Source organism: Gobio gobio (genome assembly GCF_949357685.1).
Source record: "Gobio gobio genome assembly, chromosome: 3".
In the NCBI taxonomy this organism is placed as follows: domain Eukaryota; kingdom Metazoa; phylum Chordata; class Actinopteri; order Cypriniformes; family Gobionidae; genus Gobio; species Gobio gobio.
The window spans coordinates 68,302,479-68,318,196 of record NC_137099.1 but is presented as its reverse complement, the minus strand read 5'-3'; the positions used below and the strand labels follow the sequence as shown (position 1 = coordinate 68,318,196).

The window sequence follows — 15,718 nt, the reverse complement described above, 5'->3', positions numbered from 1 at the left end:
CTGAAAACACCCCCATTAGCAATTAGTGCTTTCCACCTGATGAAATGAACGGCAAAACCATGAGCAAAACTGACAGTACAGATCCACTTAGCGCGGTGTTGTGACGCTTCCCCCTCATGTGTATGTTGATGGCCGTTCCTCAAGTTTACCGCTATGGGCGTGCGTTTGAGCCAGCGGGGAATGAAAAACAAAGGACCAGCGAGAGACTTCTGTTCCCCAGTTGGTTGGGCTAATCCAAAAGAAGTGAAAACAATGGGGGTGTTCTGAATGGTGTGCGTCTTGTCGTGAATGTCAGTTGGTGAATCCACCGGCCAACCCAAAAGCACAAATGTCAGAGCATGTCAAAACTTGTAAAGGGCCCCAAAACAGCTCAGACTTCAGACGGTTAACTGTGCATTTAATAATTGTTGATGAATGAATGGATGATGTACATTTTTCTTGGTGAAAGATTGGCCATAAACTTGAATAATGTATAATTTTACTATAAAGGATAGCTATGGCAAATAGAATCCAGCTCTTTTTTTCATGAGATTTTATTTCTCTGCAACCACACATAGTTTGGTGAACTGCAATTGAATAGCAACCTTGAACATTTTATTGCAACCTTTAATGGTTGGAGTGTAGAATAATTATGTATCATTTTGTTCAATTTAATAAAAGGTATTTTAATAAACTTGTTTTGTTTAAGAATTTAATTTTTGGATACTTCACTGCATGTAAATATTGTGATATTCTGAATAATGTGCTGTAAACTAAAGTAAGACTATCATGAGATAATGCACACAAAAAAAAAACATCTAATTTAACAAATAAAAGCTGTATTGTTGCGGTGTTCACATTTTAATAGTTTCTGCACTGTTTTTCATTTCTAGTCTATTTGTTGCACTATTTTGTGTTATGTGTAGTTTTTTTATATACAAGTATACTGCAAAAAATGCTTTTCTTATTTAGTATTTTTTGTCTTGTTTCCATTGTAAATATTTAAAAAAAGCTTAAATCAAGATTTACTAGATAAATAAAATATTTTTTCTCGTTTTTCTGGAAAATAAAATCAAAATGAAGTGAGTTTTTGCAAAATTCTGATTGAAATCGTGTTTCTTGTTTCCCAAACAGAAATAAGATTATTTTTCTTACCCCATTGGCTTTCAATTTTGTTGTTTTAAGCAAAAACTCATTTTGATTATTTTTTTCTTCCAGAAAACAAGAATTATTATTTTTTTTAGATATGAAGTAAACAAGTAAGAAAATATTAGCAGTGTAACTGTTGGGAATTGGTTTCATTCAGAGGCAACATCATACTTTATGTTTCACAATGGCTGAATATAAGTCAAAGTTTTTATTTAAAATAAACGAGTAATGAGGCGTTCACACGTACCGCTTTTAACCACAAAAACGAGCTCTACTATGTTTTATTATATCGTTATAGTCAGTTTAATATTATAATTGTCAATGATCTAGAAAAGTAAATCTTTTTTTTTTTCAATCGTTAAAAATTGAATCATTACTGCCTTTTTAAAAAGATGTCAACATAATGAAAATCCAAAGGCAGTGTCTGGATCAATGAACGCTTCAACTTGAACATTGTTTTGAACATTATTTCCACCTGAACACACATTATTTCTCCTCTGTTAGTGATTAAAGGCAGAACGAACTTGTGTGTGTTTGTGTGTGTGATTGTGTGTGAGTTGTGACATTACACTGACATCTACTGGATTCAAAATGTCCGTACCAACGGCTACTGCACCTGAGGCAAGCGAGCGCTGAACCAATCACAGTCAGTTGGTGATGGAATGGACCAATCACAGTCAGTTGGTGACGGAATGGACCAATCACAGTCAGTTGGTGACGGTATGCAACCAATCACAGGTTTTCCCCTCAGAATGTTTCTGAACATGCAATAAACGAAATCGAAAGTTTGAATGCGCCACGACAAGACGCCATTTGACGATAGAAAAACACGATTTTAAGGTCTGTGGTAATATTTGTTCAGTATTATTTTTATTATAACCCTTTTAACTTGTTATTTAAGTGTCTCGATCAGGGGCGTCGCTAGACCGCTTTTACTGGGGATCTTGAACAGGTTAAATATTGGGAATGTGCTTTGTGAGAAGCAGAATTGGTGTCTGATAAAGTTAGGAATAAATGTAATGCTTTGCATCCACTGCAATACACAAGAGACAGTAAAGCATGTTTATAAAAGATGTGAGGAAGAAATAATTGAGTTAGAAGGTGGAAAACTACATTTGACATTAGAAAATCTGCTGGGAAAAACAATGTCTAATACTGGGATAAGTGAAATAATTTAATATGAGAATATATAGTTTTATTATATTTTGTCCTCTCATCCTTTCTTCATAATAAGCTGCTGTCCACACTCCAGTCCAATAGGTGGCGGTAATGCACCTTTAAGTTGGTTTGCCAGCCGCAAATAAAATCAAAAGATTTTTCAAAAGATCAAAAATCTAAAGCTTGAATTTTAACATTTTATTATGTCTGTCAATGTATTTTGATAATCCTGCAAAATAAGAAATAATAAGAATAAGAAAAGATCTATATGCAACGCAGTAACCCAATCAAGACACAAACTGACGCGTGCACGCGCGCTTCCTATCAGCTGACGCGCGCGCAGAAGTCCAGCGTCACCACGCAGTTGAGGTAGGCTATAAAACACGACGAAACTAAAGTAAGTTTCTAAATAATACCGATAATCTTATTCTAACTCATCAGAACATGTTGTACGAAGCAGGGACAGAGAAGCAGAAAAGAGAGATGATGAGTTTGAGGGAGGTAAGACGATGAACAATCTACAATTAAAGCCTGAGGTAAACATAACCCCCAATAATACTTTGACGTTTTCACAGTTACTTATTAAAAAGGTAGGCCCACATTGTTAACTTATTAATAGATAAATAACATATAAGTCTTATTAACTACTACAAAATTTGCGTTTTGGCTATGGGTGCGTGTAATTAAGGTAAAAAAAAAAAATGCTACGTCACTTTTAGCAATCGCAGATTTAGGGACCGTCTCTAAAGTTACACGACATTTGTACACACTTTTCTAACTTCAATAGGTGTCAGCTATGATGCACACCTTTTACATTTTTTATATTTATTCAAATCATGTGTAAATATTGCTGTTTTTTCACTACTGTATGATATGTGCGTAAATAAACATTTACAGTAAACATTACAGTTCCATACAATTACAAAAAATGTTGGCAGATTAGTCAGCAAGGCAGTTATCTTGTGGCCAGCTGACAAATAAAATACATTTTTGATGTATGAAATCATATGTGCATCAGATTTATTTTTATTTCTCCATTAGGACATATATTCTCATCTGCTGCTATTCAATCATTCATCCTATGCCTATCTAAAATCTAATATCTATCTAATATCTAAAAATTCTTAAATAAAGATGCATTTACTAGATAGATAAAATTATATAAGATATTTTTTCTTTGAAATAAAGTTCCAATGAAGTGAGTTTTTTGTCTGTTTTTGTGAGTTTTTTCTGTCCCAAACAGAAATAAGATTATTTAGAAATATAAATAGAGATTTGCAAATATCTAACGTCCAACTTTATGCCAGTCAAACACGTATAGTCAAGTTATGTTTACCAAAGGCTTTATTTTACACACAAATCGAAAACCCCGTAAGAAAATCTCGAGGGAACCAGTGGTGAACTTGGCTGGGGAATAGGCTACTTTGTTTTCTTTTAGAATATATATGCTCTTAATTTTAGTTTTAGCATAAAATGACTGGTTTCTTATTAATATCTATTTAACAAAAGAGCTGGCATGACCATTTGCTACTTGAATGTTTAGCTTCCAGCTACTTCGCCTGTACAAAAACAGTCCGTTATGTTGTTTTATATTAAAAAAGACATGTTATCATGTTACTACAATTTCATTGTCATAGTCATAAACACACTGGTTTGTAGAGAAATTTACCTTAGTTATATTAGAGTAAAAGTGTAGTAACCCTGTTTTTTTTTTTTTTTTGTCTAACCACAGTTTTACCTCAAATAATATCATCGTTAATCTATGGTTAGAGTTAGAGTTTGCTCCTGGGACAAATTGTTCTGGGTAATTTTGGTGGAAACGGGGCTTATCATTTGAGTGCTTAGATCCGTGTGTTTAGAGTGAACTTACTGAAGGTCTTTTTCTTTTGTCCTGCTGAAGTGATTCAGTGAAGGAATATGGCGTCTGTTGTGGATCTGCTCGTGAAGTCACTGGTGGGTTTAGAAAAAGCTGATCTGAAGGGCTTTCGGTGGCACTTGAAGAATAATGAACACATTCCAGCTTCTGAAATGGAGAACGCAGATATTTCACACATAGTGGACGTGATGGTGGCACGTTTGGGACCAGAAGAAGCTGTGAAGATCACAGTGGACATCCTGAGGAAGATTAAACTGAATAATCTGGCTGAAGAGATAGAGAACAAACACAAGCAAGGTAATGTTTGAAAGTTTTCTTTCTTTGTTAGGAGTGACTGTTTATTACAATGATGGACTCAATGTGAAGAATGAAGTAATTGTTAACCTCTTTGAGCGATTGAGGGTAAATAATGATCACTGTCTGTACAGGATAATAGATATTTACCCTATAATCCTATTCAAATCATGGACTGAATCTTATGTAGGTACAAGAGAAAATACCTGCAAGCATCAGTTAGAACAAGTGTTCATTAAATGGTTTATGAGCCGTTAAAAACATAATTAACTTCTTAACCCGCATCGGTTCGTGGGTGGGGGGGTTGACGGAAGTGGGCGTGTGTGTACTTTTATTTACTTTTGTTTTATACAAAATATTCAATCAACTATCACAAACTATGCATCATTTGAAAGCTAAAACACTGAACTTGTTTTTGCAATAAATACACCAGAGAGGAAAGGGTTAAATGAAACGCTAAAGGACCGTCCATGTAAACATTAGCATAATATCAGCGTTACTCATCTTTCATCTCCTGTCGTTCGGATCAGATCGGACGAATCCAATAAACACCTGCATACATCTCTGTGTAAGAGTCCACTCTTCAAAATGCATCCCACTTTTTAACCCAAAACAACGAAAAAATAGGGAACAAACTAAAAATCCTCCGTTGTTTGCAAGGGAGTTTTGAGTTAGCGTAATCAATCATGTCCATTTTCAATGAAATATCGATTCTACTCCGTGTCTGGCAAACTCCCCCTGCGAGAATAGTTTCTCCCACGTGAAATGGTTCAACCCTCGTCTCTCTCCTCCAATCAGAGACTCTTCTGGGATGCATCATATAGAGGAAGTGCCTTACAGGCTTGGTGAGCTGTCAATCATTGCGCCCATGGTTTTCGTTGGATAAAGGCACTCGGTGCCCAGCCAATGCCTTTCCAACAAAGGTTTGATTGATGGACTTAGTAACCAATCAAAAGGCATTATCTTGCACAGTTTACGTAAGTAGGATTTGGTGAATACTATTAGTGCGCTGTTTGCGCGCTGTCAATGGCGCAACTGCAGTGGAGCGCGCAGACTCTGACTGACACTTTTTATCAGCTAAATGAGTTTTTTACACTTTGTAATCACTGTAAATAGTTGCTTTAGTTTTTCAGTAACTGTTTATCCATTATAATTAGTAGTATATTGCAGTTTATTGCAGATTTATTTGAATGAAAAACTACTCTTTACAATAGCAAATGTTCTGAAATAAATGGCCTTTTTGAAATGATGCCTAGACTTTTCTTGACATAAAAGCTCACAGAAGCTACATTACTGAGAGAATCATCCTCATATTTGAATCATGACATGATTAGACATTCAGTTTTATATTTAAGTTATTTTCAGGCTCTTATCATTACATTATAATATTTTTTTCCCTAAGTGAAAAAAACAAACAAAAAAAACGTGAGTCACTTACATGTATATTACTCTGTTCCCATATTACTTTGAGTTATTATGACTCTTGGGTAGCAACATTTCGAGTGTCTAGTTTAAAATAAGACCAGATTTATGAATATAGACCATAGGGTTTAAGAGCTGCAGACATTTTCATTTGGGTATATCGTTTTCAAAGAATTCTCAAAAATAGGGGGGCAGGTTAAGAGGTTAAAGCTATTCGTTGTGTAAAACAATGGCTTATAACCTTAAAGCAATATGTGCCAAATTTGTAATAGCCATGTTCAGATCTCTCCAGGGATGTTCAATCGGGTTCAAGTCTGGGCTCTGGCTGGGCCACTCAAGGACATTCACAGAGCCGTCCTTTTTGATTGAGCGAAAGATTTGATCATATGATCCAATATTTCCATCACTATCATGTACAACAGTTTAAAAAAATCTGTTATTGTTAATGAGGGAAATCATAGCCCAGGTTTATTACAAAATAGTTTGCTTACTCTTTGCCGTCTTTTCCTCTTTCTCAAAGGCTCAACTCTAGTGGCGAGTAAAGCTGATCTTCATGCTCACACAGCAGAGGGGGAAGCAAGTCACAAGTAAGTCTCAAGTCACAGTGCACTCAAACCAATTTATACCATTATACTTTTAATTATTAAATTAAACCGCTCATAGATGGCGGCAAATCACTGTTGTAATGAATGAGTCATAGAAGCATTCATTCAACTGATTCGTTCTGGGTCTCTGAATCACTGAACCGATTCGTTTAGTGACGAAACACCACTTGCCACAAAGACGTGTAACTCTTTTGGCTTATTTGGAAATATTGTTGTCGGAGAAATAGAGCAAAAACAGAGAATATTGACAATGTTATTTCTAAAGTGTCACTTATCACAATATTAACTTTACTGAAATGTTGTATAAAACCAATATCACATTTGCTATCGTGCATTTTGCTAATAATTATTAATGCTGGTGGCATTTTTGCCCCAACCCCCTAATAATGTCTGACCTTGCGATAAGAGAAACATCGAGTAAACACAACAAAACATAATTATCAGTTTTGTGTATTGTTTTCCATTATTAGAAAGTAGGGCTGGGTAAAAAAATATAGATTTCTTGATTTTAATCGATTCTCACTTTTACAAAACAATATCGATTCTTAAATCCCAAGAATCGTTAGTGAATTAAATAAACATTGTAGCGCACCTCCCATCCAATAAATCGCAACAATCTTTGTGCTTTATTACTATTGATATGAAACAAAGTCTCAGATTTCAGATTACGTCTATTTTTTTTTTACGAAATTCAAAAGCATAAATAGCATTTTGGCGCGAGATCGCTCAGCTCAAGAGAACCGGCAGCACTGAGCGCACATGAACGGATCTTCTCTTCCGCCTTAATACCAGTTACAGCGCAAAATAAACACGAATAAGCATCTGAAAGTGTGTTAAAAGATACAGGACAACTGACTGAAATCCGTATCATGTCACATAGAATAGCTCAAGTGTTTTAACCGCAGAAAGACGTAAGTAAAATGGCTTGTAAATAGGGGTGTAACGATTCGTTTTAACAACGATACGATTCATATCACGATTTGAGGTTGTCGATACGATTCAAGGACGATATTGGTTCATTTAGAACGATACAATCCGAAACGATTCAGTGACTTGAAATCGATTCAGTAACTTTTTAGCCAAAAATTGTGTGACTGAAATAAATATCTGGATACTGCTCAATGCAGCTGAAGTTTCCAAGATTCCTGTTGTTTCTTGTAAGGGAATCAGGTATCAATTAATTATGGATATAAACAAACAAGTAAACAACATTTAATGGCAAATGCATTCAAATTTTATTCGAATAAAGTGCAACAGTTTAGGTTGAATTAACAGGAAGTTAACCTTTTCTGCTCTCATTTTCAATATTCAATACATTTTCAATAAAAGCACAGTAAGTGCAACCAACATTTCAACAGTAGGTTAACCTGCTACTTCTGCTTTTGTTTTCCAACATAAAAATATTACAATATTAATATCAAAAATATAAGTTCAACTAACTACTCTTCAGGTTTAATTAATAGTAGGTTTACCTGCTACTTTTGCTGTTGTTTTACAACATTAAAATAATACAAATACAATATTAATATCAAAAATAAAGTGCAACCAACATTTCTTCAGGTTGAATAAACTGGCTGAACCTGCTACTACTCTCAGTTTAATAAACAAACAATATTTAACAAAGATAAAATGTAACCAACTACTCTTCAATGACTCTACAGATTTCTTTTTACAAAAATATCAACATGATCTGACCGCAGAACACTTCTCTGTGCGTTCACTATGTCGCCAGCTGTACTAATACTCGCTCTGCTGGCACACTGGGGTCAGGAATGCACAGGTAACATTTAGCCAGGGTTGAAAGTACAGGTAAAACGTTACTAACTTAGCTCTTTCTCCTGGTGGCTTGATAATTTCTCACACGTTGGCTTCTCCTCTGTCATCCGCCATGCTATGTTTTGTTTTCTTAGCGCTGCTGCTGGTGCGTGCGTTGCGATGATGTCACAGATAGGCAGACTTAATCGAGTAACGTTTAACAGCTTTATCATTAAAAGTGCTAAGAACAAATATCCATATAAAGTCTGACGTGCTTGAATCCAATGCGTTATTTCCCATGATCGATACAATCGATTGATTACCTTTTAAAACGATGTTAGATCGATATATGTCGTCCGGAAGGCCATCTTGCCGAGCACAGATCGATGTAGTTAGATCATAGGAAAATAAATCGATACATCGATGTAGTAGATGAATCGTTACACCCCTACTTGTAAACAATGTCATGTAACGTCACATATAGCTCAGAAAAACCATATCCAGTGTCCATAAACTCGTTTGTCAGCTTTCGTCAGCTAGAAAAATGAACTCTAGAGAGGAGCATATTATATGCACCATTACATAGGCTATTGATTGTCATTTTTAATGTTCTTCAATATTTAATGCATGTATGTAGCCTATTAATAAATCTGGCAAGTAATATTATAACTTTATTATTATAAAAAAACTAAAATCATTTAGTGTAATTTAAGTGTTTGTATACAAATCAGTTAATTTTTACCTTCACTATTAGTAGGCTAATGTAGTACCAAATGACTCCCATAGTTTACAATATTAGTTCAGAGATTTGTTTTCCTTGAGAAAATTGGCCATGTATTGTACCTGATACATGTCTAAAATAATCGAAATTGAATTCAATTGAATCAAAAATCAAATCGAATCGAAAGCTTGTGAATCGAAATCGAATCGAATTGTGAAATTTGTGTCAAAACCCAGCCCTATTAGAAAGAGCAACATATTTGGCACCTCTAAATTTCCCATTTGTTTAATCCTGTTAATACTTTCCCTTTAAAAACATACTACCACGTGTGTAGTCACGACAACCCGCGAGCCCTGAAGCCTAGGGGGTATTCCAGGTTAACTTACTGCCACATATACCCTGAACTCTTGGTTGATTAACCCAAACTTTGCTTACTCGAGGTATCCTGGTTCCAAAAACACATCCGTGAGTTCAGATAACCCAGAGTATGTTCCCGGTTAACACACAAGACATTCTCAACAGAGCGACGAATCAATGATTCACCATGCAAACAGACGCTAAGAAAAAGAGTGCCATTCTACTTCCTCTTCTTCTTTTGTTTAATGGTGATTTACATAACCTACTTACTGCACATCTCCACCTATTTGGTGGTTGTGCAATAATTTTTTCAAATTTTTTGTTTAATAAGTAATCTTTATTAACCGAGAATAAGGATTATATTGTTTGTTTGATGCTAATTAATTGAATGCAGATCCATGTGTGAGATGACAATAAAATAAATAATACATATATTTGAATTGAATTAACATATAATTTAATTAACACCTCGTGCTTCGTGCAACAAAGGTTACGGTGCGGACGGTGGATCTTGCAATGTCCACTTTGGTTGTCCAACAATGCCATATCTGGCTGTGTTGGGCCAACATGGCGGAAACCGACGAGACCGGGTTCCTTAATATCCCCTGTGTCCCAGACCAGCCTCTTTGGCGATGTGGTTGAGAACTTCGCCCAGCAGTTCTCGTCCGCTCAGAAGCAGACTGAGGCCAGTCACATCATGCCCCGGGCGGTCAGCTGCTGCCTCCACCTAAGCAGCGTCAAGGAGCTGGATGCAAGCTGCCCCACCCGTCCAGACCCCAAGGGCAGGTGTCCCTGAGATGGGTGACCCGGAGATGGAGGGGTCCGTTTTATTTCTGTTCATGTCGCAACTCGCCCGCCATCTCCTCCTCTGGAGTCAGAAGCATCTGAGGTCCCTTCGGGCCTTTCATGTCTCCGGTGTGCTCAACCGTGTGGCCGATGAGCTCTGGGGGAGCGACTCCACCCCCCAGGCGGTTCAGCTGATCTGAAGACAGTTTGTGGCCGATACGTCCCACTGTCAGTTGTTTTATGCGCTGACGAGGGAACACTCGGCACATATGCACTGGCACACAGCTGGCCCCAGTGCCTGCGCAAATATGCGGTTCTACTTGCACTACCCTGTGCAAAGTCAGGGAGGATGAGGAGCAGGTCTTGCTAGTTGAGCCTTACTGACCAAACCACTGATGCTCCTTGTGACAGCCCTTCCCTTGCAGATTCCCCTGAGGAAGGACCTTCTGATTTAGAGACGGGGAACCCTGTGGCACCCGCATCCAGACCTCTGGAAACTGTGTCTGGTCCCTTGACATTGAGTGGTGTTCTCGCCGAGATCGTGTCTGTGCTTTCCTTCCTGCAACAGGCTGTCTCTCTCCACCCTCAAAGTTTATACTGCTGCAATATCCGCTTATCACGACCCCGTGGAAGGTAAGTCAGTTGGGAAGCACGACCTGGTCGCCAGGTTCCTTGGGGGGCGAGACTTCAGAATGCCCCATTTGAGCCTCTGCAGTCGGCAGAGCTAAAGATTCTGTCTATGAAGACTGCATCAAGAAGGTAGGGACCTGCAGGCATTTTTGGTCAACGAGTAGTTCCTGGAATTCGGTGAGATCCCGGTCTGGCTATGTGCCCAAGGTTCCTACCACCCCCTTCAGGGACCAAGTAGTGAATCTGCGAGCGCTGCCCCCGGAGGAGGCAGACCCAGCCCTGGCTTTGCTCTGTCCAGTCTGCTCTCAGCAACTGTACGTGGATAGAAGTCAAAGCTTCAGGATCTCAGATCAGCTCTCTGTCTGAGGTCAGCAGAAGGGAAAGGCTGTCTCCAAGCAGAGGATGGCCCACTGGATAATAGATGCCATCGCCTTGGCTTACCAAGCACAAGGTGTGCCCTGTCTGCTCAGGGTGCGAGCACACTCTACTAGAAGTCCTAGGGCGCTGACATGTGGCACCTCGCTGTCAGACATCTGTAGAGCTGCGGGATGGGTTACACCAAACACGTTTGCTAGATTCTATAGCCTCCTCAAATGGGTAGAAGCACTAAGAGGCCAACTCCTTCAGGGTAGGATGTGGTTTCTGCAGCGTTCCCTCCTACTAGGGCACCCTTCCCCAGTGTTATTCAGTAAGTCACTGAGCAGGTAATGCGGAACAGCAGTGGTGGACTTGGATGAACCACTGAAAGGGGGCAGAGGCCATGGCGCTTTGGTAGGGATTCCTATTCATCGGTCTCTGACATGACGTTGGAAGTGACCAACTGAATGGGAACGTCTCTGTTACATATGTAACCCTAGTTCAGTGAATGAGGGAACGGAGACCCCATGTCCCGTCGCCAAGTCCTCTGGTTCCCGCTGGGGTGCCAGTTCACCTACTCAGCTCCTCAGCAAAAAACTAGTTTGATACAATCACCTGCAACTCATTTATACCCACACTGCGTGGGCAGAGCAGCTGGTACAATTATTGCATGCCATTGTGGTTGGTAAGTTTGCAACAGAAATGTGTATTTACATAAAGGAAATTAATACAAAATAACTACAATTTCTGTCTGACAAATGATGTTTAAAATGACAGACAGAACCAAATTCAAAGTAATAGCGAAGGTAAAAGAAAGAAACAAACAAAAAAACAAATACAAAATGAACGGGAGCAAACAATTCTCACAACGCTCTCATGATGATACAACCATGCCTCGAAGCTCTCAAGCTCCCTCAAAGCTTTAATAATCATACAACATTTGAATTTAATAGTGCATTAATAAATGTTTAAATTAACAAACTGAGATAAATAAACTCTTTATAAGTATTTTTAGTTGACGTTAACTAATGTTGTTAAAGTTGCCGGCCAGCTGGCAAGAGTTTTATTTTTTTGTTTATCAATTATTTAATTTTGTACCCTGTTTGCGCATAACCATCTTACTCGTTCATTCTGCCTTTTTCTGGTTCTCCACAGGTTCTCTGAGCCCAAACCTTCTGGGCTCAATATTCAGCCGCTGCTGAACTGTCAGTCTTGTGTCCATATCACTGATTCTGATCAGTGGGTTCAGATTGAGCCGTCGGCCTCTACAGATGAAGGGTTAAAGTTCAGGGTCAGCACTGGCCCAGGCCGTTACGAGTGTGTCAGGACCAGAATGCGATGGGTCTGTGACTGTAGCGTCTCCCTTCAGTACCGTACCGTAGATGGACACTTCCTCAACACAGAGCTGAGGAGACTGCAGTGCCACCGAATCGCTCCAGTGATGGACGTGACAGTGATCTCAGGGAAACTGGAGGAAGTTCATCTGCCCCATTATGCCTGTTTAGGAGAATCTGACCGCTCTCTCAAAGATGCTGTGAAACTCCTCACCGTAAAAGACGAGGGAATAACCACAGAACCTGTGCAGTTGACCCGATTCCATGCTAAGATTTTCCAACCATCCTTCTCTCTTGCAACATTCGTTATAAGTTGGATGATGCGATGGTATGAACACTGCGATCTTCTTCTCTACATGCCTTATAAAGATCCTCTCATTCTACATCTCTACATTTTTCCATTTGATGAGAGTGAAAAAGAAAAAGTTGAGAAGGATGAAAAATCAAGTCACCCAATCAAGTATCCCAGACCTGACCGGCCATTTCGGATGCAAACGCCACACTTTCTTGCCGCTCCTGGTGCCTCTATCCACCCCAAAGAAGGGATGACATTTAGAAGAGAAACTCCCCCAAACTTCTTCAAGGTCAAGACAAGTCTGGAGAATGATCTTCAGATGACTCTTACCAGAGAAGAGGATCAGAAGACTGTCTGGACTCCAAGAATTGAGAAAGATGAACTTGATCCAATTCATCGTAAGAGAGACGAGCCGCGATTGAATAGTGAGGCAGATAAAGCAAGATATTTTGATAACCATTGGCCGGATCTCATTCAGAGGGTTAGAAATGTCCAGATCATTGCAGATAAACTGCTTCAGCAGAAACTAATTACTGAGGAACAATATTCAGAAATCAGACAGTGTTTAAACAGTCAGGAGAGCATGCGAAAGATCTGTGACGTTATACGCAAACACGGAGATGCCGTGAAAGCTAAACTCATCTCAATTCTTCAGAAAGAGGAGCTGTATCTTTAAGATTCTACCATGAGCTCAAGGTCGTAATCTAGTGGTGGGGATGTAGACAGTTGGAGAGTGTGGCGGATTGGAAGGAGAGTCCCTCCTGCTGACTCCTTGTGAGGATGTCGTTGTAACCTTATTACGATTATAACTTTAACTCTCCTTGTAAGGGTTTCTACTAGCGCAATAACTAATGATTATTTCACAAACGATTATTATACACAACTGTGTTAAGCAGTGTCACCACACTAGCCATTAGCATCTGCACTTGGGAGTCTTGTGTGAAAAATGACAGGGGATTAGGGATGAATGTACACCGCTTTGACGCATTCCACACAAATTTACGTTTTTTCGTAATTGATTACGATGTTGTGGTGTTCTTGTGAGTATTTCTGTGCAACTTAATTTCTTAATTTGATTTATTTTTGTAGGGAGGTGGTAAAACCTCGGTTTGCATACTGTTGTAAAATGGATATTACAATTGATATGCTATGGCAAGGGGTAATGCAGCAGAATAATATAGTATAACTCTAGTAGGAAATAAAATAAATTGCAAAATGGGAATAAATGTCTCAATGTATTGTATAATAAAGCCATTGAATCCCTCAGCACTGTGATCCAGGTTTCCCTTTTTTGAAGCGAGTATGCCATCCACTAGTGATGTTTGCTTCTTGAACAAATCGTTCTTTTGAGCCGGTTCTCAGCAACTAACCGGTCGAGCCGGTTCATTAATCGAACTTTAGTTCCGGGTTGAAGACGCAAAAGCCAAAGTAGCACGTCCAACTAAAAAGGAACGGAACAAGGCCCTCCTTACTGTGTTGGGGGAAGGCCTGTTACTAAACACATAGCTTTTAAAGGGGGGGGTAAGTGTTATTTCAAAAAATTCTTTAGAAAAAAACCGAGTACCCAAACAAACTTATAGCCAATCAGCAGTAAGGGGTGTGTCTAATAACGGCGAGGAGAAGAGAGCGCTCCGTGCACGTCATTATTCAAAAGACACGACAAAGGACAGACATTAGCCGAGCAGAAAGGTAGCGATGGCAGATACAATCAATCAATTCAAAGTGTGGGATAATTATTGAAAAGGTTAAGGACATAATTATAAATCTTCATGATTATTATTTTTTTGCAACTCAAAACACATACCCTGTAAACTAGGCCTACTGTTTTTATACTCAACAAGTAGGACTCAAATACAGTTCATTGAATTGTACATTTAATCATAACCGGTCAACAGAGGATTAAACAAAATAAATGACTGAAGTAGTCCTTAAATATTTAACAAATTAAATCATTGTATTTGCAAATTGCCCATTGTTACGTTTGCGATGTAGGCAAAAGTATGGAAATTCTGCCCTTACAGCACCTGTTAAAACAAACTGTTTTAGTTCATACCTCACATTTCCTTTGGTTTTCACAAAAAGAAAGCCCCATCCAAACAAAATTACATAGCATCATCAAAAAATAATTGTATCATTCTCAGATTTGAAATACATAATGACACTTGTGTTTAGCTGCAATGAGTTTCTCTAAAAGGGTTTCCTTCTGACAAATGTGCCAAATCTGCAACATGCCCAATAGTGTGCACTCTAGTAAGTTCGGTTATTATTCAATTAACCGACTGTCAGTGAGTGTGATGGCATTGCCTTTATGGCGTGTTCAAAACATAGCTCAAGCATAGCGGTCTGACGTGTCAACTTCTGATTAAACCAATGGTAAGATGTTGGGGCAGGCCAATGGGGGTCAAGGATTAGCTTCGGCAGTTATGGTGTTTTCAAGTCATGTCAGAAAGAAAGTATGAGTTAAAATGCACATGAATATCAGCACAACTCATGATTGTGAGTTTTGGTAACTTTAGACTTTCTTCAGACTTTCCGAGTTAGGTGTGTGACAGTGAGAAAACATATCAGAGCCAATGGATGCTATCAGTCAGTCCTATTAAAAACAATGCCAAAATGTATTTAAAATAGGCCTACATTTATTTCATACTAACTATTGGTTTCTAAAATTTAAAAAAATTATATCGTACCAATGATGAGCCACCAAGGGTCATCACTGATCAGGGGCCTGTACCATGATGGTACAACCCCAAATCAGAAAAAGTTGGGACAGTATGGAAAATGCAAAAAAAGAAAAAAAAAAGAAGTGATTTCTAAATTTACTTTGACTTGTATTTCATTGCAGACAATATGAACACAAAATATTTCATGTTTTGTCTGGTCAACTTCATGTCATTTGTAAATATGCATCCTTTCCTGTCATTCAGACCTGCAACACATTTATAAAAAAGTTGGGACAGGAGCAATTTAGGGCTAGTAATTAGGTAAAATGGTTAAATAATG

At 38.5% G+C, this 15,718-nt stretch overlaps 1 protein-coding gene across 10 annotated transcripts; it reads left to right on the top strand.

Moving 5' to 3' along the window:
* The first annotated feature begins 1,877 nt into the window (after positions 1 to 1,877).
* LOC307123829 (NACHT, LRR and PYD domains-containing protein 1 homolog) lies at positions 1,878 to 15,500 on the top strand. Of its 10 annotated transcripts, XM_079812567.1 has the most exons (6): positions 1,927 to 2,144; positions 2,187 to 2,655; positions 2,747 to 2,787; positions 4,187 to 4,459; positions 6,399 to 6,465; positions 12,245 to 15,494. In XM_079812567.1, the coding sequence occupies exons 4-6, from the start codon at positions 4,204 to 4,206 to the stop codon at positions 13,392 to 13,394; spliced, it is 1,473 nt and encodes a 490-aa protein (XP_079668693.1). In that variant the 5' UTR covers positions 1,927 to 2,144; positions 2,187 to 2,655; positions 2,747 to 2,787; positions 4,187 to 4,203; the 3' UTR covers positions 13,395 to 15,494. The 10 variants fall into 10 exon arrangements, with proteins under 10 accessions (XP_079668684.1, XP_079668693.1, XP_079668691.1 ...); XM_079812565.1 differs by lacking the exon at positions 1,927 to 2,144 and having other exon boundaries at positions 2,588 to 2,655; positions 2,744 to 2,822; XM_079812563.1 differs by lacking the exon at positions 1,927 to 2,144 and having other exon boundaries at positions 2,603 to 2,655; positions 2,728 to 2,822.
* Positions 15,501 to 15,718: the final 218 nt, after the last annotated feature.